We start from the raw sequence: 23440 nt of genomic DNA, 5'->3' as shown, positions 1-23440 counted from the left end.
CTGGGTATTTACCCTAAGGAGATGCAGTGAAACACCAGGACACCTGCCCCCCAATGTTTATAGCAGTAATGTCCACTATAGCCAAACTGTGGAAGGAGCTTCTATGTCCATTGTCAGATGACTGGATAAAGAATATGTGATATATATTTATATATACACAATGGAATATTACTCAGCCATTAGAAAGGAGAAATACCCACCATTTCCTTCGATGTGGATGGAACTGTAGGGTATTATGCTGAGTGAAGTAAGTCAGTCGGAGAAGGACAATCATCATGTGGTTTCCACTCATACGGGGAATATAAGAAAAGTGAAAAGGATTATAGGGGAAAGAGGGAAATGAGTGGGAAATATCAGAGAGGGTGACAAAACATGAGAGACTCCTAACTGGGAAACAAACAAAGGGTAGTGGAAGGGGAGGTGGGCGGAGGGACGGGGTAACTGGGTGACAGCACTGAGTGGGCACTTGATGGGATGGGCACTGGGTGTTATGCTATATGTTGTTAAATCAAACTTCAATAAAATATATATCTATATCTATATATATATCTGTGTGAAGCTCCAAACTGGGAAGAAGATGCTAATTAAAGTGAAGACACTGATCGGAAAGGAGAATGAGGTTGACATTGAACCCACAGACAAGGTGGAGCGAATCAAGGAGCGTGTGGAGGAGAAAGAGGGAATCCCCCACAGCAGCACAGCGGCTCATCTACAGTGGAAAACAGATGAATGATGAGAAGACAGCAGCTGATTACAAGATCTTAGATGGTTCAGTCCTCCACCTGGTGTCGGCTCTGAGAGGAGGAGGTGGTCTTAGGCAGTGATGGGCCCTCCCTCCATTTTACCTCCTTACCCTGTCGCTCATAATGAGGCACCATATATCCTCTCACTCTGTGGGATACCAGAGCCACTGCCCCCTCTCCTGGATGCCCAGTATTGTTTGGTGGGAGACCGTGAGGACCCCAGGATGCAGTGTTCTTGGCCCAAAGGGCCCTTGCTGGCTATTGGGTTTTAGTTTGCAGTCCTGTGTGCTTCCTTCTCTTACAGCCATGCCCCTAGTTGTCAATAAAATATTTCCTGACCTCCTGGAAAAAAATATATATTGTGCATATATATGTATATATATATATATATATATATATATATATATACGAAGAAAGTTCCTCAAAAAACTGAAAATAGAGCCACTATATGATCCTGCAATCCCTCTTTTGGTGATAATACCCAAAGAAAGGATGCCTGGGCGGCTCAGAAGTTGAATGACTGCCTTTGGCTCAGGTTGTGATGCTGTGGTTCTGGGACCCAGTCCCACATCAGGCTCCCTCCAGGGAGCCTGCTTCTCCCTCTGCCTATGTCTCTGCCTTTCTCTGTGTTCTCATAAATAAAATCTTAAAAGAAAATGCCCAAAGGAAATGAAATCAGTACCTCTAAGAGATATCTGTATTCCCATGGTCATTACAATCTTATTTGCAATAGATAAAATATGGAAATGACCTAAGAAACTGTCAATAGATGAATGGATAAAGAAAATGTGATGTATATATATACACACACAATGTAATACTATGCATCCTTAAAAAAGGAGATTCTGGGATCCCCAGGTGGCTCAGTGGTTTAGTGCCCGCCTTTGGCCCAGGGTGTGATCCTGGAGTCTCGGGATCAAGTCCCACATCAGGCTCCCAGCATGGAGCCTGCTTCTCCCTTTGCCTGTGTCTCTGCCTCCCTCTCTGTGTCTCTCATGAATAAATAAATAAAATCTTTAAAAAAAGGAGATTCTGACATTTGCATCAACTTCAATGAACTTGGAGACTGTTATGCTGAATAAAACAAGCCATAGAAAGAAAAAAAAAAAACAACAACCCTGCATGATCTCATTTTTATGTGGAAGCTAGAAAATACAGAAAAACAGAGTTGAATGGCAATTACCAGGGATGGGAGGCGGGGGAAGAGTGTTGGTGTTGGGTAAAGACTACAAAGTTGCAATGATGCAGGATAAATAAGTATGATAATGCCATTATGACAAGATGCCATTAAAAAAATCTACCAGACTGGTAGATTGATACAAGAGTTGTTCATATACTCTATTGTGATTGGTTCAGGGATATAGGCATTTGTAAAAATTTCTTGTTTAGTACATATTTATATAACCATATATGGAAAGCACTTTGGCAAGATTCAAAAGATTGTGTTTAGTAGGCTACATTTTGTGTAAAAGAATGGAAGATAGATCACTATATTTTATTGACTATGCATAAAATATATGTAGTGTGATAAAAGTGGTTATCTTTTTCTGTGGGAAAAAATAAAGGAAAGGTGGGTAGGAGAGGGAATTAGACTTGTATACCTTATTATATTGTTTTATGATTTATTTGAATGAATGCCTTTTTTTTTTATCCTAGAGCTCCTATTGCTACATATTTTAAACTTCTTAGTGCTTCCCCCTGTTCATATAAACATGTTCTAGTTACTATAAATTATGATTCTGTCTTTGTCATTTCCTAAAATGCTGGGTGTCACTCTTTTTCCTCTTTTGACAGCTGCCTTTCTTCTGTTTTGTTCACATTCATTATTTCCCCATCCTCACCTTTCTGTGTGTCAACCCACTGCTTCAGCTTTCAATGATGTCCAGTGAATACTATTGAGGTCTATTTTGCTTCACATTTCTGTTTCATTTTCTTCTTGACACTTTCTCTTCATGTGGATTGTGTAATAAAACTTTATCCATATTCTCCTCCTATCTCACTGGTTCTGCCCAATTTTTCTTCAGTTATTCTCTATCATAGAAATGTTGATAATCCTCAGGATTCAGCCCCCATCTCCCTTGTCATTATTATCCATACTCCCAATAGATTATCCATCCAGTTCAAATTTCACTTGTGCTTTGATGAATCGCAAATTTATATCTCTGTATCAGTTCATAGATTCCAATGGCATGTTGGCTGTTCTCCCATTTGAATGTGTCACAGATATCTTACACTTGACATATCCTCTTCCAAACAGACTCATCTCTTGTGTTTAGTTATTGGTAAGTAACTTTCACCTATTCATTGACTCATGATAAAAACACAGGCAATATCTTAAGATCGTTTATTTTCCTTAGAAGTTACATCCAAAAGGAGTCCAAATGCTGTCAATTTGACTTTCTTAGTATCTTTCACAACTACTTTTTCTAATAATTGTTTCATACCAAATTCTTATGTCATAGCGGGTTAAGTGAAATAGCCACTCTTTTTGTTTCTAGTTTGTCCCATTAAAGATAATCATACTTTATTTCAGCCAGAAAGAATATTTGCCTTTTCTCAAACTCAATTATGTTATCATGACTATTCCTGTGTCTGGATTCTGTTACTTTTGAGGAAAGAATATATAATATTATATATTATATAATATATAATAATATATATATTCCAGCTTCCCTTTTAGGTCCCCCATCCACTTGCCCAGTTTCCTCCTTCTTTAGGGTACCAACTCAGTAATTAGGAGCAGAAATACCTTTCTGATATTTTTGGTGATGTTAAAGCCATCAATCAACACAGCTCCAGATGTTGTGGTCTCCTCTCCAGTCAGTATTTTGAATGTGGTGGTTTTCCCAGCTCCATTTAATCCAAGTAATCCAAAGCACTCGGATTTCTGGACTACAAGGGAGATATTTCTTATAGCCTTTACAACTGGACACTTATAATAAATCTGAGAAAATAAGACAAAAGACCCCACAATGTACTGGAGCACTGGTTATGGGCCTACCACAATCATAACCTCAAACCCCTGTAGTGCTCTTCCCCTCTCACTTTCTATTTTACCAGATATATCCAGATCCCAAAGAACTCCAATAGATTAGGAGTACTACTAATAAATTCTTGTGATGTTGATTACTGAATGACTTTACCTTTGTAAGTTCTTTCAGAACCAGTGGGGTATTCTTTAACTTGGGAGGCAGTGACAGGGCTCTGTTTTCTTCATTTTTTATATCTTCATCCTCATAGTCGTTGATTACTTGACAGGACACTGTAGACTATATTAAGACAAAAGTCACAGATATGAATTCACTTTAGGTATCTAGTTTAAACCGAGTGACTGTTTCAAAGCTGACCTGAGGAAGAAATATCAAAGACATCAGAAAATGTTTAATTTCCAAGAGCCTTCCCACCAATTTCCTAAACTCTCATGTGTAAGTTTATTCTTGACTTGCTTAGATTTGGAAATTAGAGACATGAGCATGTTTTTATACAGCTATGAGTAAGCACTATGTTCTTGCCAATAACATGGGCACTTCATGGAAAACAAAAGCCACACTTGTACTTGTTGTCTAGTGTGATTTGTTCCAAATAAAATATGTTGAAGACACCATTAGATCCACGTTAAAAAAAAAGAATTAATTTTTTCTCTTTTGAAGGAAATACCCTCTATAGGTGAAGTCAGAGCTTGAAGAATAAATTAGGATTTATTGAAAGATTGAAAGTAGGGTGGGGATGGAAGAAAGCTGCCATCAGCAGTGGGAGCTTGGTGAGAGATAAGTAGGATTGAAACAACAAGACATGTTTTGTGAATAGTAATTTGTACTGTTTGAGCACAACTTTTTAACTGTCTAGTTTTGTATCAAGCACTCATTTAACAGTACTTCATTTCTGAGGAATGGAGCAGGAGAATGTAGTTAGCTCAGTAAACATGCTAGTCAGAAGAGTGAGAAGAGAGCTGCTTTAAGATTTTTTTTTCTTTTCCATTCTAAAAATTGGATGCATAGCAGCTGTAAGAGTGAACAACTTTGTCCTGCTTTCAATATTAGTGGGAAAACATTCACTCTTTTGTCATTATGTTCACTGTAGACTGTATAAGTAGAGGCCATTTATTAGGTTGAAATGTTTCCTTTCTTTCCTTAGCAGTCTTTTAAAAAATCACAAATGGATGTTGAATGCTTTTTTTTTTTTTTTTGCAACAATTGGTGTTAAGGTGTGGTTTTTCTTCTTGAGATTATTAACATTGTGAGTAACAAATTTTCAAATATTAAACTAGCTTTATATTTATGGAATAAGCTCCACTTGTTCATGGTGTATTATTCCTTCCATATATTCTTGGGTTCAGTTTATGAATATTTTGTTGAGAACTTGTGTGTCTGTGTTCATGAGGGATATTGGTTTCTTGTAATTTCTCCATTTTGGTATAGGATGATGGTTTCACAAAATGAATTGGAAAATGTTCCCATTTCTACTTTCTGGGAGAAGTAATGCAGAATTGATGCTATTTCTTCTTTAAAATTTGGTAGAATTCATAAGTGAAATTATAGGCTTAGCATTTTCTTTTTTGGAGGCTTTATATATGCACATGTCTTTAATTGAAATAAAACTAGTTTCTTTATTCTTGAGTGAGTTTTGATAGTTTGTGTCTTTCTACAAATTGTTCTGTTTCATAGAAGGTGACAAATTTATGAGATAGACTGGATTTCAATTTCTGTGGTATCCATAGTGGTAGCTCTTCCTGTCCTCATACTGGTAGTATGTTTCTATTTCATGATTACTCTGGCTATCGGCTTATCAATTACAATCATTTTTTAAATTAGTTTTTGGTTGCATTCATTAATTTATCTCAATTGCTTTTCTGTTTGCAGTTTTATTTCTTTTATTTTTATTTACTTTTGCCTGCTCTGAGTCTCTTTTGCTCTTTTTATCCTAATTTATTGAGGTGGAAGTTTCAGTCATTAACCTGGGACCTTCTTTTTTCTTCTAAAGTTTCAGAGGTGGAATTTAGTCATACGTCAGTTGCATATAATGCCCAGTACTCATTCCAAGTGCCCACCTTAATGCCCATCACCCAATTATTCTACCCCCCTCACTTCCCCTCCAGTAATCCTCAGTTTATTTCATAGAGTTTAGTGACTCTTATGGTTTGCCTTCCTCTCAGAATGGCTAAAATTAAAGACTCAAGAAACAACAGATATTGGCAAGGATGCAGAGAAAGGGGAACCATCTTACACTGTTGGTGGGAATGCAAACTGGTACAGCCAGTCTGGAAGACAGTATGGAGATTCTTCAGAAAGTTAAAAATAGAGCTACCTTATGACCTAGCAATTGAACTACTAGGTACTTATCCAAAGGATACAAACATGTATTGGTTTGTATCGGTATATGTATTGAAGTGGTACTTGCACCTCAATGCTTATACCAGCAATGTCCACAATAGCTAAAATATGGAAGGAGCCCAGATGCCCACTGACAGATGAATGGATAAAGAAGATGTGATATATATATATCACATCTTATATATATATATGAATATTATTCAGCCATCAAAAAGAATGAAATCTTGCCATTCGCAATGATGTGAATGGAATAGAGGTTATTATGCTAAGTGAAGCAAGTCAAAGAAAGACAAAAATAAAAAAAATAAAAAAAGAAAGACAAAAATACCGTATGATTTCACTTGTATGTGGAATTTAAGAAACAAAATGGATGAACATAGGGAAAGGGAAGGAAAAATAAAATGGGACTTTTTTTCAATAATAATGTAAACCATTTAATACTATAAATTTCCCATAAAACACTGCTTTAGGCACATCCCACAAATTTGGTATGTTTTGGTTTCATTTTCATTCAGTTCAAAATATTTCTTAATTTCCTCTTTGATGGAGGATTCCAGAGATGTATGTTGTTTAATTTCCCAATGCTTATAGATGTTCTCCTGTTATATTTTTATTATTCATTTGTAGCTTAATTTCAAGATAATCAGAAAACACTCTGCATTATTTCTTTAAAAATTGTGAATGGTATTTTGGGTGAAGTTTCCATGTGAAATACTCTTATTAGGGGGAGTGTTCTATAAATATCATCTAGATCTAGTTGGTTGTGTCTTATAGTTCTTCACTGACTTTGTCTTTGTTTTCTACTGATTAGTGAGGGACTATTTGACTATTGACTATTTGACTATTCACCAAAAGCTGTGAATAGGCACATGTTGTTTTGCAGAGGAGATTTCCATATTTTCTTCACCTGAGAAGGGAGTGTGACTTCTTAACAGAGAGAAGTATGCCACTTCTGTAGACTCTTTGTGTTCAGGGGAATCTGGAAATTTAAGATTTTTGGGTCATTAACTCAGATGTTCCTATTCTATGTGTCAGGGTTCCATTCTTTTCTAATAAGAGCTGTGATCTTGGCATAGCAGATCTGCCTTGGTTGGATTTGACCTTCCTGGAGCTCATCAAATCTGAAAATTAGACCTTGAGCCTAAGTACTCACTTTTCTTTGCTTTTCCACTGAAGGAAAATAGAGCTCTCTTACTAATAACTCTCTGCCTTTTATAGAGTAAGGAGTTTAGCAACAGTCTCACAATTCCATTGTTCTAATGGTTGCTATTTTCCCCCATATTTCTTGATTCCTTGTTATATCTATCAATTAGTGCATTCTCTTCCTGACATATCATCCCAATTCAGCACTGGTGAAAATTTTAACAACTGGAACATTACTTTGTGTCAGAGGAAATCTGTGTTTCCTTTTCCATCAGTAACATGGCCCTCATTGACAGTGGGGAATCATCTAGTCCTAAAACTCTATCTTATTATATTCTTACTTATTAGAACTCTCCTGGTACTAATCTGCAGGTAGAGTTCCCTTGGGGCCAAAACCTGTGTAAAGGAGAGGAAGGAATCAGGAATAGGTAAAGAGAGGAGTCAGGCCAAAGGACATCCTCAGTTGACCCCCTGGGAGGAAGCCTGAAGTTGTTTGAGAGGCATTGAGATGACCAAACATTTTACTTTTGTATCTGTAAGTGATTGGATGCAGGCCATCTGGGAAGAAGTGTCACCTTGGAAGACAAGAATTTTTGTAGATGAAGCAATCTATAAAGATAATTACAATTGAAAATTATCTGAAGATAGTGCTCCCAAAAGCTGGGGGCATCAACTTCTTCCCTGAAGGGGGATCTGGGCTAAGAACCATATGATCATTTCACCAGATGCAGAAAAAGCATTTGACAAAGTATAACATTCATTCATGATAAAAGTAGGGTTATAGAGAACATATGTCAACATAATAAAGGCCATCTATGGAGAAAACCCACAGCTAATATCATCATCTATGTGGTAAAACTGAGAGCTTTTCCTCTATGGTCAGAAACAAGACAGGATGTCAACTCTCATCACTGTTTTATTTTTTTTTTAAAGATTTTATTTATTTATTCATGAGAGACACACAGAGAGAGGCAGAGACAGGCAGAAGGAGAAGCAGGCTCCCTGTGGGTAGCCCGATGCGGGACTTAATCCTGGGACCCCAGGATCACACTCTGAGTCAAAGGCAGATGCTCAACCACTGAGCCACCCAGGCATTTTAAAATGGCTTTTAGAAAAGATTTTATTTATTTATCTGAGAGAGAGCGAGAGAGCAGGAACAGGGGGAGGGGCAGAGGGAGAGGGAAAAGCAGACTCACCACTGAGCAGAGAGCCTGATATGGGGCTTGATTCAAGGACCCTGGGATCATGATCTGAGCCAAAGACAGATGCTTAACTGACTCAGCCACCCAGGCACCCCTAATCACTGTTATTTAACATGGTACTGGCAGTCCTAGCCATGGCAATCAGACAACAAAAAGAAATAAAAGGCATCCAAATTGGCGAGAAAGAAGCCAAACTTTCTCTATTTGCAGACAACATAATCCTCAATGTAGAATGTGGAAAGACACCACACACACACACACACACACACACACACACACACACACGAATGTAGAATTGATAGATGAATTCAGTAAAGTTGCAGGATATAAAAATCAACATACAGAAATCTGTTATATTGCTACATACCAATAATGAAGCAGTATAAAAAGAAATTAAAGAATCAATCTCATTTAGAATTGCCCAAAAAACAATAAGATACTTAGAAATAAACCTAAGAAAGAAGTAAAAGATCTGTACTCTAAAAACCATAAAACACTGATGAAAGAAACTGAAAATGACATAAAGAAATGGAAAGACATTCCATGCTCATGGAGTGGAAGAACAAATATTCTTTATAAAAAGTCTATATTACCCAAAGCAATCTACACATTAAATGCAATCCCTATCTAAATACCAACAGCATTTTTTTTTGCAGAGCTAGGACAAATAATCCTAAAATTTAAATGGAACCACAAAAGACCCTGAATAGCCAAAGCAGCCTTGAGAAAGCAAAGCATGAGAGCCTGGGTAGCTCAGTTGGTTAAATGTCTGCCTTTGGCTCAGGTCATGATCCCAGGGTGCTGGGATTGAGCACTTGCATTGGGCTTCCTAGTCAGCTGGGAGCCTGCTTCCCCCTCTCCTCTCCTCTTGTGCTCTCTGTTGCTATCTCTGTCTATCTCAAATAAACAAATAAAATCTTTTTTAAAAAAAGCAAAAACAAAGCAAAGCGAAGCTGGAAACTTCAAGTTACATTACAAAGCTGAAGTGATCAAAACAGTATGGTGCTAGCACAAAAATAGATACTAGATCAATGAAACAGAATAGAAAACTCAAAAATGAACCCACAACTATATGGTCAATTAATCTTTAAAAAAGCAGGAAAGAATATCCAATGGGAAAAAGACAGTCTCTTCAACAAATAGTGTTCAGAAAACTGGGCAGCAACATGCAAAAGAATGAAACTGGACCACTTTCTTACACCATTCACAAAAATAAATTTGAAATGGATTAAAGACCTAAAGGTGAGATAGGAAATCATAAAAATCCTAGGGGAGAATACAGGCAGTAACCTCTTTGACATAGCAACTTCCTTCTAGATGTTTCTCCTGAGGAAAGGAAACAAAAGCAGAAATAAGTTATTGGGACTTCATCAAAATAAAAAGCTTCTGCACAGTGAAGGAAACAATCAACAAAACTAAAAGAAAACCTATGGAGTGAGAGAAGATATTTGAAAATTATATCTATATCTATATGTCTATGTATCTATATCTATCTATATCTATGTATGTATCTATCTATCTATTTATCTATCATCTATCTATCTATCTATCATCTATCTACTATCTATAGAGAGAGAGAGGGAGAGAAAGTAGTGCAAGCCCAATGCAGTGCTTGATCCCATGACCTGAGATCATGGGATCATGATCCCAAAACTAAGAGTCAAACATTCAAGAAACTGAGCCACACAGGTGCCCCTGGAGAGATAATCTTAAGGAGTCTGCATGCTTAGCATGGAGCCTTACACTGGGCTCAATCTCAGACCTGAAATCATGACCTGAGCTGAAATCAAGAGTTGGATGCTTACTTGACTGAGTCACCCAGGTGTCCCACAAATGACATATCTGATGAAGGATTAGCATCCAAAATAAATAAAGAACTTATAAAAGTCAATATTCAAAAAATGAATGATCCAGTTAAAAAATGGACAGAAGACATGAATAAACATTTTCCCAAAGAGAATATCCATATGGCCCACAGACACATGTAAAGATACTCAACATCACTGATTATCAGGGAAACACAAATCAAAACTACAATGAAATGTCATTTGACACTGTCAGAATGGCTTGAATCAGAAACACAAGAAATAACAGGTGTTGGTGAGGAAGTGGAGAAAGGGGAACCCTCTAGCACTGTTGGTGGGAATGCATACTGTGCAGTCACTCTGGAAAATAGGACCTTTTAATTCTCATAGATAATTGTGATTTTTTTCTCATCCTAATTAAAATTCCAAGTGGTGGAAGAGACCATATGGTCTCAAGATATCTTTCCTTGTAAAATAGTAAGGATATGCAGACTCAGAGAAATTTATGGCCAAGATCTAGAGCCATCCCAGAATAGCACCCAGGGACAGAATTCAGATGAATGAAATTACAGAGAGACAGATATAGTGGTTCCTGCATCAAGAGGTTCAAGTATAGACTGGAAGGAATTCAGTAATTGAATGGATGGACCATTAAAATAATTTTTTAAATAAATTTTTATTTATTTATGATAGTTACACACAGAGAGAGAAAGAGAGGCAGAGACCCAGGCAGAGGGAGAAGCAGGATCCATGCACCGGGAGCCCGACGTGGGACTCGATCCCGGGTCTCCAGGATCACGCCCTGGGCCAAAGGCAGGCGCCAAACCACTGCACCACCCAGGGATCCCTAAAATAATTTTTAAAATCCTAAGCAAAACCCTGAGCTTATGTGAAATCATGAGAGCTATATAAAGAAGTAATGAACAATCTGACTGGTAGAAGCCATGAAGCCCTACAATATTACATAGTTTTTTGTTTTCTATAAAATAAATAAAGATTTATTTATTGATTTAAGGGGGAGAGAGAGGGAGAATCTCAAGCTTACTCCCTGCTAACTGCAGAGCCCAACATGGGGGCTCAATCCAACCCTGAGATCATGACCTGAGCTGAAATCAAGAGCCAGACACTTAACCAGCTGAGCAACCTAGGCACTCTACTACATAGTTTTTAAAAAGTCAATTCCATATTTACAGCTAAATACAACTCAGACTGTATGTGCAAAAAGCAGTGCTTTCTATCATAGTCAATCCAGTTAAAATGAGAGACTTATGATTCAAATTAGTTCCAGTTAGATCTTGACATAATTGTGTGATATTTTATTTATCAAGTAATAGAGGTAGGAATATGTATGTTCATACATTTTGGCCTAATAGTGAGCTTTCTTTGAGTTGTATCTAAAGTCTATGTTAGTCACTTACCTTCTTGCCTTTTGTGAATATGTTGTGGACATTAGATATAATTTTATGAAAGACAAAGTTTTCCAGGCTCCAGGATGTAGTCTCCAGACACAAAAGCAAAAGTAGATAAAATAAGCCCAAGATAGCCAATGCAATCAAAAATTTTGCAATCCCATGTTTTCCAAAATTATAGACACTGTTCTTGATAACTGAGAATGATAAAAGAGAGATAGCCTTACTTTAAAAACTGATGCAAAGTCTAAGATGACACCAAATTTAAGAAATATAGGATCAAATGAATTTTAAATTCGATTTAAAGAAGTATAGAATATGGAAAATAATTATTTTAATATTTTATTCATTTCTGTTATCTTTCTGGATATCTATAGTTTTTATAATAGTTTTTCTGCCAGTGATTTTTTTCCTCTAGTTTTTACCAGTTTGGATGGGAGATAACATTACAACATACTCAATGAATTTTAAAGGATGAGCCTCCATAAATACAATGCTTAGTAATGAAGAAAACAAATAAATTAAAGGTATTTGTGGCATACCTAACGATTATTGTAGGCCATGTCAAATAATTAAAGTCCTTTAAAGTGAGAAAAACTTTTATTCTATAAATAGGTAAAAGTTTTAAGTAGGAAAAGAATATAATGGCAATAATCATAAGGAAGAAAACAACAAACAGTTGAAATGGACAGTGGCTTATAGTTTTTGGGTTTACTACAGAGAAAATTAACTAATACCAACAGCTAAATTCTAGATATGCAAATAACAGACATCTCTGAGATGTGAGATACATCACCGTTTTTCCTCAGAATTGTATTTTCTGATGTGCCAATATGCAAAAATGCAATGTTTTATTGTAACAAAATACACATAAAACTGACCTTTTTAAACTGTACAATTCAGTGGCAATACATTCACAATGTTCTGCAAACTTACCACTACCTAGATACATAACATTTTCATTACCCCAAAAGAAAACCCAGTATCTATGAACCAGTCATTTTAATCCCCCTTCCTCTAGCCACTGGTAACCACTAATCTACTGTCTCTATGAATTTGCCTACTTTGGACATTTTATATAAATGGAATACAGAAGCAGAAGAAAGAGAAATTAAGAAATCAATCTCATTTATAATTGCACAAAAAGAAAATAAAATAATAAAATACCTAGGAATAAACCTAACCAAAGAGGTGAAAGACTTGTACTCTGAAAACTATAAAACACTGATGAAAGAAATTGAAGAAGACACAAAGAAATGGAAATACATTCCGTACTCATGAGTTAGAAGAACAAATATTGTTTAAATGTCCATACTACCCATAGCAAAAACACATTAATGCAGTCCCTATCAAAATACCACCAGCATTTTCACAGAAGTAGAACAAATAATCCTAAATTTGTATGAAACCACAAAAGATCCCAAATACCCAAAGCAATCTTGAGATTGCAAAAAATATAATCCATTTGCTATTTCCAGATTAAGAGGTATATTTCAACCTGTACTGATTTAGGGAAATATGACTTAATTTTCTTTCTGTGGCAACATATAAATTATTTGGTTCCAGAATGAATTACACACACACACACACATTCAGAGTAAATATGCTTGTTATTTCTCAATTTAAAAAATCAATTTGAAATATGAAATATGGAAGATTTAATAGAATGCCTTTAATTTTTTCCAATTTTGATCTGGCTGTGAATTTACCTTTCTTTACCTGTGTTACACTTAAAGCTTAGTGGCCCAGGGAACTAACTTAATATTCAGTTCAAATAAGGACTTCAGTTTCCTCATTTATAAAACTGAGATAATAATAGCTAACTTTTAGGGTGCTGTGAAGGCTTAAAATTATATACATAAAGTTTTTTCACATAGTATGATATACCAAGATCTGGTGGTGGTGACTTCATGAAATTTATCTTAGATTTTATTATTATGCTTCCCTCCCCGCTCCCCCACCTCCCAGTCTGTGAAAATAACTTTGGTACAGAAACATATTCAAAACAGCAAGCCTGACTATCTTCATTGGAGGAAGAATGGGTTTATCTTTCAGAATATAATGTTAAATGTGAACACCTGAAAGGAATAGGTTGTTTTTAAGGACCTAAGGAGCCTGAGATACTCACATGTCTTACTGCAGTTCACATATATCTTTGGAAATTGTCTGGTACACAGCTTTTTCATCTCATAATCATTAAAGAATTTGCTGATACTCATTGCAAAGTTGTAGCTAGGAAGCATCACTAATACACTATCTATGAGGGTTCTGATGTAGTGAGGAAAATCAAGGTCTATGATGAAAAAGATGATAGATTAGCTTTAATTATCAGAAAATAATGAACTTCCTATAACAACAGACTTCCCCAAGACGACTAAACATTCATCTGGTAAACCAGAGAATTATCGATCTAACAGATTATCCTTGAGAAAATATAGTTATTAAGTCACTAAACTCATTCCTCAATAGCTCATGGCATGGATTTGTCAATTACAGAGTTCAAGAGGAGACTTTTCCAAACAGTGCTTCCCCAGGATCTGATTCCTTCCCTTTGTATGTGTGGGTCTGCTATTAAACCCCCCACATCTTGGCTCTAGGTCTTTCTACTCTTCTCTGTTCCCCATATGGGCTACAAAACGGAAAATTATTGGATTCTGAATTTCACTTTATTGTTGGCCTCTGCATTCTTTTTTATTTTTAAAGATTTTATTTATTTGATACAGAGAGAGACTGAGAGCATAAGCAGAAAGAGTGGCAGGCAGAGGGAGAGGGAGAAGCAGGTAGGGAGCAGGGAGCGCCATGAGGGGCTCAATCTCAGGACCCTGGAATCATGACCTGAGCTGAAGGCAGACACTTACCCAACTGAGCCACTCAGGTGCCCCAGCCTCTGCATTCTGAAATTTCTTGCTAGATCAATGAGGTATTTGAAAAGTTTAAGCAACTTTTAATCGCCAATATTTATAGAAGCATAATCAACAATGGCCAAATTATGGAAAGAGCTCAAATGTCCATCGGCTGATGAAAGGATAAAGATGTGAGATACACACACACACACACACACACACACACATATACACAATGGAATATTATCCACCATAAAAAAGAACGAAATCTTGACATTTGCAACAACATGGATGGAGCTACAGTGTATTATGCTAAGTGAAATAAGTCAGAGAAAGACAAATACCATATGATTTTACTCGTGTGAAATTTAAAAAATGAAAGAGATGAACATTTGGGGAGAAAATATGAACATAGAGTGAGAAAAGAGGCAACCCATAAACAGACTCTTAACTATAGAGAACAAACTGAGGGTTGCTGGAAGGGAGGTGGGGGAGATGGGCTAAATGGGTGATGAGTATTAAGGAGGGCACTTGTTGTGATGAGCACTGTATGTATGTGAGCGCTGATGTAAGTGATAAATCACTAAATTCTACACCTGAAATAAACAAATAGAAATGCTTGCAAAAAAACCCCCAACAATTTAAAATCCAATGTATATTATTGTTTTACATGGAAGGTCAATTCACAATTTTCATTCCTTCATCCCTCTGAACATGGAAATCTACACTGAATTTCTCATTGCCAAATCCAATAGCCTCTGTGTCACATTTCTTCTATTTGTCCCTTCAAATTAACACTCCACCTTTCTCCATTACATTTTCTGTCCTGGGAAGATTATCTGTATAAATGTAATCAGGGATTTCTTTGCTCTCTGACTTCTGGTTGATTAAGACCCATGGGAAATTCTGTCTAGGGAAGAGGGATGTTTTACTAATATGGCCACTTTGTGAAAATTTACCAAGCTGTGCATTTATGGTCTCTGCACTTTATGCAAGTTATACTTCAATGAAAGGTAAAAATAAATACTCTTGAAGAGCTCTGTGTTGATTGTCTTCTGTAGGGTGAAGATGCTGCTAAGGTATATTGCAATGGAATTTGGCTCCTTGGTATCAGTGGGAACAATGGGATCCTAGAATGGAGGAGCCAGGTGGCAGAACTTACCTATTAGAAACAAGGTAGGAAACAACAATCAAGAAGGACAGAATGGTAATCAGAGTTATTTTTTTCAACTACAGGAATGGAATTGATTTTCTAAACTCAGTATCTCTTGCAGACAAATTTTATTTTACTTTAAAAATATTTTATTTTTATTATTAGAGAGAGAGAGAGAGAGAAAGCACGAGTGTCAGCATGAGTAGAGAGAGGGGCAGAGGGACAAGCAGACTCTCCGCTGAGCTGGGGGCCTGACTTGGGGGTCTATCCCAGGACCCTGGGATCATGACCTGAGTGGAAGGCAAGACATTTAACTGATTGAGCCACCCAGGAGCCCCAACAAATTTTATCTTAATCCAAGAACTAAACCAACAGGTTCATGAAACCACACTCCAAGAGAAGAGTCTTCATAATTAGATACTGGAATTCAGAAAACTCGTAGTATCTGGGTTTTAGATAAAAGCAAAATCAAGGTTGCTGCTTCAGTGTGCCCCTAGTGGCAGGAAATACGGATTCTTCTAGTTTAAGACCATACACTATGGTCAGACAATAAAGTCTCAGAAATGAATATAATAGTGAAGATTAACATTACTACTTAACTATTATTTTCTGTTAGGAGAATCTGAGGAAGTTATAGTCTGGCTGCTTATAGGGAAAAGGATTCACTGAGAGAGAAGGGACAGAGAGCCTGCTCTGAGAAATGACCTTCAGTTCCACCTGGGGTCAGGGAAAATAAATGGACGTTAGTGCAAGAGTCCAATGGTTTAAGTTACTAGGAGAGGAAAATTTTAGGAAAGAAATACATGCAAGACTGAATGGGTAACATGATCAATTAATAGGGAGACCATGGTAGAATCTGTAGGTAGTATAAAAGTGATTGATAATAGTATCATTATTGCAGGGAATGAGCATGAATGCATAACTCCGACTTCACTTTTAGCCTATTATTCAGGGGCTCAAACCTTTCCCCCATGGCATAATACTACTTTTTGCAGAGGTGGGCAAAAGGATAAAAAAGTTATTTCTAGTTCACACACTAAATTTCATTTTGTGGTAGGCCAAGGCATAAAGTTAGGGAATGAGTCTGGAAGCCTCTTTTGGTGGGATTCTGCAACTTGAGGCAGGTTGAATACAATTCAAAATTCATGTTTAAAAGAAGTTAAAAAGGAATGTTCTAAAAACAAACAAATAGGGGCACGTGGGTGGCTCAGTGGGTAAGCCTCTGCTTTTGGCTTAGGTCGCGATCGAGTCCCGAGTTCCGCATCAGGGCTCCCCGCAGGGAGCCTGCTTCACCCTCTGCCTATGTCTCTGCCTCTCTCTTTGCGTCTCTCATGAATAAATAAAATCTTCTTAAAAAGTATTAAAAAAAACAAATCTTATCTGCGATAATCAATCACCAGGAGAGTCTGCCTCTCTTTAAATTTCATAATCAGGGATCCCTGGGTGGCGCAGCGGTTTAGCTCCTGCCTTTGGCCCAGGGCGCGATCCTGGAGACCCAGGATCGAATCCCACGTCTGGCTCCCGGTTTATAGAGCCTGCTTCTCCCTCTGCCTATGTCTCTGCCTCTCTCTCTCTCTGTGTGACCATCATAAATTAAAAAAAAAAAAAAAAACTTAAAAAAAATAAATTTCATAATCAGAGAAGAAAGATGGGATCCTGCTAAAACCAGGCCTGAAAGGAATAAACCGGTTTAATGATGATTACATTTATTGCATATTGTATTTCCTTCTGAAGAAAATTCTAATTAGGAAGTTCAAGATTATGTGCTTCATCAAATTAGGGAAGAGTCATACAGAAGACTTTCCACTCTCCAGTCTTCCCATCTTGCTCCAAAGTGCTAAAGATGGGTAAAAACTGAAGAGCCATGTCTTGAGGTGGAGATGGGGGATCTTTCAAAGGAAATCAATGATTGCATACTTATAATCTCTTATTCTTCTAACTCTTTCATGAGGCTAGAGTGATACTGAGTCCAGAACCTTTGAAGGGCTTAAATTCTTTCTCTTTCTTCCTTTCTCTTCCCCATTTCCTCTCTTCCTCCTTCTCTTATTCAAACTCTTTCTCACATACTCATTTGATAAATATTTGCTGATTTTCAAAAAGCACAGGTTTTCAGATTATTATAAAGTAAATGCTTAGCAATTAATATTTTTATCCTCAAGCTCTTTCATCCTTATTTATCTAACATATTTCCTAGAGAAAGGGCAAATTGTGTGAAGTTCTTACCATAGTGCTGTCTTATGATGTAAATGCTGATACTGAAAATAGTTGAAAAGTAGTTAAAGAGGGTGAGCTTGATGTAGGCAGCAGTACTACTAGAAAACAGGAAGCTTCCAAGATACATGAGAGGTACAGCAGACCAACCATATAGCATAAGGATCATCATTGTATCCAGAAAGTTGTAATTTGCAACAAATGCATCCATTCTGCAGTATGTGAACACTCCCTGAGACACAGAGTGCAGAGGTTAAGTGCAGGGTGAAGGACATTGAGCAATAAGAAGTCAAGCCAGAAAATTTATAAAATAGCAAGCCCTGCCTTCATTAAAGCACAGAACTATTCATTACTTCAATCACTTTACCCATTAAAAATAAAGGCCTTAGTTTATCAACCTGAGGTAAACTACTTCTTCCCCAGTACCTCTTGTACAGAAAGGAACTTTATCTGTTTTGTTTTTTAAGATTTTCTTCATTTATTTGAGAGAGAGAGAGAGGGCGCACACAAGTGAGTGTGTGTGGGGTGTGGAGAGGCAGAGAGAGAGGGAGAAGTGGGCTCCCCACTGAGCAGGGAGTCCAAGGTGAGGCTCTATTCCAGGACCTAGGGAACATGACCTGAGTTGAAGGCAGATGCTTAACTGAGCTATGCAGGCACCCCAGAACTTTATCTCTTTTATCCATGTGCTTACCCCTAGAAACTATATAGCTTTACCTCTCCTTCTCCCTCAAATATGCATCTAAAACAAAAGAAGTTGCAAAGTTCACTAATGAGCAAAATAATTACATTAAAAGATGTTATACCATCCTTGCTTGCTCTTTATACCACATCCTCAATGTCTAAAATTGGGTGTCCAAGTAAAAACTACATCTGTTTTGCTGACCCAGCGAGCTTGGATTTGCGGTATGAAAGTGGTGGAATGGGAGTGGGGTGGTGGTGCTGCTGGTGAATAGTAACAGGAAGTTTCATTTAAGCCACAATTATAAACTGTGTGATGCTGTCCAATTTCCAACCAGAGGATTCAGCATTGGGAATTAGTGCACAATTGCTTATCTATATGAGTAGAAGGGACATAGTGAGGAATAAAAATAAGGGACAAGTGACAAGTAATAGCCCTCATTTCTTTAGAGTAGTTTTTGGACCATGCATAATGCTGAGCAATCACATGGGAAGACAATTCAAGAAATACTTTTCAAAGAAATATGTTCTCCCCAACTGAAAAAATATGAGGGAGAACATTTCTATAATGAGGTTTCCACAATATATTCTCTGGCATAATAAACCAAAGTAGTTCCAAATTTCTTTACAAGTTTTATTTTGGGACACAAATCGTTGAATAGGAATTTCCTGTGGGTGACATTGTACAATAAATCTTCATGCAACATCAGTAACACTCACCAGGAGTAAGCAGCAGAAAATGGAGAAGTAGATGAGATCCCACAGAAGAGCAGAGAGCCAGTAAGTAAGTACAGAGACCCCACTCACAAATTGGATGTGCTTTCCCCTAGTTGTTCTCTCAGTCACTGTCTGAAGGCAAAAGGTACCAATCAAAACAGCCAGGCTGAAAGCCAAGCATATTACTATTTGCAATCCATTTTTAGGCCTACAGAGGATGAAATAAATGATAAAAGAAATTATGACATATAAGTAGAAAATGATTTTAGTAGCTATTTTCAAGTATATATGGCCAGCTAGCAAGCGAAATATTAAGGCTCAATTCTAGTAAAAGGAAAGTCATACATACATTATGTGAGAGCCATGAAGAGGGAGAGGTTGAGGCTTGTTGGCAACTTTAATGGAAGCATTGGGGCCAGAAAGTGACATAAAAAGAACGTTGTCTAACACTGCCAATGATGTTGCAGCTGAATGGTATGCCTCATTATTGAATAAAACAGTAAGTATTGTTTTGTTTTCCTCAACCTCAATGGAAAGTGCAGTAATGGAGAAGTCACGAAACTCTTTGTTTTCCATTAGATATTTTGTTACTTTACCTAAAATAAAGAAATTTGTCAGTGGGTCAACATGTAATAAATAACCTACTACTTAAGTTGGAGAGGAAAAACAAAAATATTTTTCCTTGTATCTTTTCCCTTTCCAGCCTCCCATAATGGTTATTTCAAATCTTTGTTACTCCTCAAGAATTCCACTCCATCACTAATCCCTACAATAATCTCACATATAGTCTATAACTTGAAAAAAACAGTAAGTTACTAAGAATTTCTTGCTTTACTCTTGCCTAAAACAAGCATGGCTTATTCTTTTTTCAAAGTTATTTTGGTTATTCTAGGTAATTTGCATTTTAATACACATTTTAAAATTGGTTTGCCATTTCTCCAAAGTCTTTTGGTATTTTGATAAGAATTGCATTGAATCTATAGGATCACTTTAGAAAGAACTGCTATCCTAATAATATTCAGTCTGATTTTTTAAAAAAAGTTTCTGTGTATTTATTTGGGAGCGAGAGAAAGAGAATGAGCGGGGGTGGGCGGGCAGAGGGAGAAGTAGGCTCTCGGCTGAGCAGGGAGCCCAACATGGGGCTCAATCCCAGAATCCTGGGATCATGACCTGAGCCAAAGGCAGATGCTTAACCAACTGAGCCACCTAGGCATTCCCTGTCTTCTTTTCACTGCTACTATGAGTCGCAGTAATTTGTGTTTTCCTCCTATAGGATTGTGTTCATTTCACCTAAGTTGGATTTATAAAATTCCAGTTTGGAAAGCTCTGCCTTTTTATTGGAGTGTTTACTCCATTTATATTTAATGTAATTATTGATTTGCTAGGACTTATATTGTCATTTTGCTATTTATTTTTAAAAAGATTTATTTATTTATTAGAGAGAGAGAGAGAGAGAGAGAGAAAACAGAGGCAGAGGGAGAGGGTGAGGCAGACTCCTCACTGAGCAGGGAGCCCAATGCGGGGCTTGGTCCCAGGACCCTGGGATTATGACCTGAGCTGAAGGCAGATGCTCGACTGACTGAGCCACCTATGCACCCTTGCTATTTATTTTCTATGTCTTATCTCCTTTTTTGTTCCAATCTCTACAACTGCCATTTTATGTTAAATGTATTTTGTATTATACCAATGAAATTCCTTTGTTGTTTTACTGGTTTTTTGATTTATTCATTTTTATTTTAATTTATCTTTTCATTTGTTTTTATTTAAATTCAATTTGCCAACATATGGTATAATACCCAGTGCTCATCCCATCAAGTGCCCTCCTCAATGCCCGTCTCCCAGTTATCCCAACCCCCTGCCCACCTCCCCTTCTGCAACCCTTTGTTTGTTTCCCAGAGTTAGGGGTCTCTCCTCTCCCTCTCTAATTTTTCCCACTCAGTTCCCCTCCTTTCCCTTATAATCAATCCCTTTCACTACTTACTGTTTTTTTAAAGTTTATTTTCTCAGTGGTTGCTCTGGGGAATTACAATTTAATTAGTTTAGGTAAACACCAACATACTTCCGATAGTGTACAGAAATTTTGTTCCAACATAGTTCCCTTCCCTCCTCCCCCTTCGTGCTATTATCATAGTAAAAATTACACTTTTGTATATTATAAGTCCATTAACACAGTTTCATAACTATTCTTTTATGCAATTGTCTTTTTAAATTTTTTTTATTTTTATAAATTTATTTTTTATTGGTGTTCAATTTGCCAACATATAGAATAACACCCAGTGCTCATCCTGTCACCTCAGTGCCCATCACCCAGTCACACCCACCACCCCCCCACCTCCCCTTCAACCACCCCTAGTTCGTTTCCCAGAGTTAGGAGTCTTTCATGTTCTGTCTTCCTTTCTGATATTGTCTTTTTAAATGTGTTAGACAAAAAGAGTTAATATGTCTATACTTCTTTCATATTTACCTATGTAATTATCTTTCCCAATGCTCATATTTCTTTGTATGGATTGAAGTTACTAGTGTCCTTTTATTTCAGTCTGAAGAAGTCTCTTTAGTATTTTTTAATGGTGGATTTTTTTTTTGCCAAATTTGAGAAGTTTTAGCCATTATTTCTTCATTTTCCCCCTTTTATCATTCTCCTCACCTTCTGGTACTCCCATTATTTATATATTGGCATGCTTGCTATTATTCCATGTTTATCAGAATTTGTCCCTCCCCCCATTTTTCTTCTTTCTGTTCCACAGACTAGATAATCTCTACAAATCCACCTTCAATATAGCTGACTCATTTTTCTGACAATTCAAATCTGTTGCTGAACTCCTCTGGTGAACTTTTAATTTCAGTCATGCTTTTCTTTTCCTATTTTTTAAAAAAAAATTTAAGCATTTTTAGTTATAACTCCAATTAGTTAACATACAGTGTAATATTAGCTTCAAATGTACAATATAGTAACTCAACACTTCCATATGCTACCCAGTACTCATCATGGTAGATGAACTCCTTAATTGCCATCACCTATTTAGTCCATCCCCCATACACCACCCCTATGGTAACCATCAGTTTGTTCTCTATGATTAAGAGTCTGTTTCTTCTTGATTTCTCTTCTATTTTTTCCCCTTTGCTTGTTTGTTTTGTTTCTTAAATTCCAAACATGAGTGAAATCATATGGTATTTTGTCTTTTATTTCTTTTCATTGTCTGACTGCTGTGGCTAGGACTTCCAGTACTTAGTCTTCCCCATGTGAGCTCTGTGCTGTGAGGGTCTTGTTCTCTGCCCTCTCTGCTCTTGCAGCTCCCTCCTTATTGCAGGCAGCCTCCTGCTGCCTTTCTGATCTTCCTAACCCTTCAGCTGCAATTTCTCTATATTTAGTTAGTTGTAGTTTGTTCTGCCAGTCTTTGGATCACTCTCTGGTTTGTTGACTCGGATGTGGACAATAGAGTAACAACTTTGATATCCCCTCCCCATCCCTTGCTTGCTGTTACTGAAAATGTGGATGGAGTCCTCCTACTCCGCCATCTTCCTTCCACCTTTTTTCCCATTCTCAGTTATGCTTTTCAACTACAAAATCTCTGTTTTTAAAAAAAATTAGTTTCTTTATCAATATTCTTTTTGTGGAGACATAGTTACTATACTTTTAATACTTTAAACATATATTTCCTTTAGTATTTTGAAAATATTTGTAATAGCTGATTTAAAGTCTTTGTCTACAAAGATAAACTCAAAATGGATGAAAGATCTAAATGTGAGACAAGATTCCATCAAAATCCTAGAGGAGAACACAGGCAACACCCTTTTTGAACTCAGCCACAGTAACTTCTTGCAAGATACATCCACGAAGGCAAAAGAAACAAAAGCAAAAATGAACTATTGGGACTTCATTAAGGTAAGATGCTTTTGCACAGCAAAGGATACAGTCAACAAAACTAAAAGACAACCTACAGAATGGGAGAAGATATTTGCAAATGACCTATCAGATAAAGGGCTAGTTTCCAAGATCTATAAAGAACTTCTTAAACTCAACACCAAAGAAACAAACAATCCAATCATGAAATGGGCAAAAGACATGAAATCTCACAGAGGAAGACATAGACATGGCCAACATGCACATGAGAAAATGCTCTGCATCACTTGCCATCAGGGAAATACAAATCAGAACCACAATGAGATACCACCTCACACCAGTGAGAATGGGGAAAACTAACAAGG

The 23440-nt window shown here is 37.0% G+C and overlaps 1 protein-coding gene and 1 pseudogene across 9 annotated transcripts in view; one reads left to right on the top strand and one right to left on the bottom strand.

The window, feature by feature from the left end:
* LOC144319118 (phospholipid-transporting ATPase ABCA3-like) overlaps positions 1 to 23440 on the bottom strand; it is a 194698-nt gene that overhangs the window by 36322 nt on the left and 134936 nt on the right. For 8 of the 9 annotated variants that reach the window (XR_013385020.1, XR_013385019.1, XM_077906913.1 and 5 more), the window contains 7 exons: positions 19584 to 19830; positions 19238 to 19442; positions 17852 to 18071; positions 13761 to 13925; positions 11642 to 11829; positions 3887 to 4012; positions 3493 to 3687 (listed from right to left, as the gene is read on the bottom strand). Coding sequence is in view for 7 of the 9 variants with exons in the window: in XM_077906913.1 (XP_077763039.1) it covers positions 3493 to 3687; positions 3887 to 4012; positions 11642 to 11829; positions 13761 to 13925; positions 17852 to 18071; positions 19238 to 19442; positions 19584 to 19830 (1346 nt within the window). In the remaining 2 variants the exon portion in view is untranslated. The remainder of the gene's footprint in view (positions 1 to 3492; positions 3688 to 3886; positions 4013 to 11641; positions 11830 to 13760; positions 13926 to 17851; positions 18072 to 19237; positions 19443 to 19583; positions 19831 to 23440) is intronic. The other variant, XM_077906917.1, reaches the window with a different exon arrangement.
* Positions 549 to 1036, top strand: LOC144318129 (ubiquitin-like protein NEDD8 pseudogene; annotated as a pseudogene).

Source organism: Canis aureus, chromosome 8 (assembly GCF_053574225.1).
Source record: "Canis aureus isolate CA01 chromosome 8, VMU_Caureus_v.1.0, whole genome shotgun sequence".
Classification (NCBI taxonomy): Eukaryota; Metazoa; Chordata; class Mammalia; order Carnivora; family Canidae; genus Canis; species Canis aureus.
Note: the sequence above shows the minus strand (reverse complement) of the source record. Positions and strands in the feature narration are given on the sequence as shown.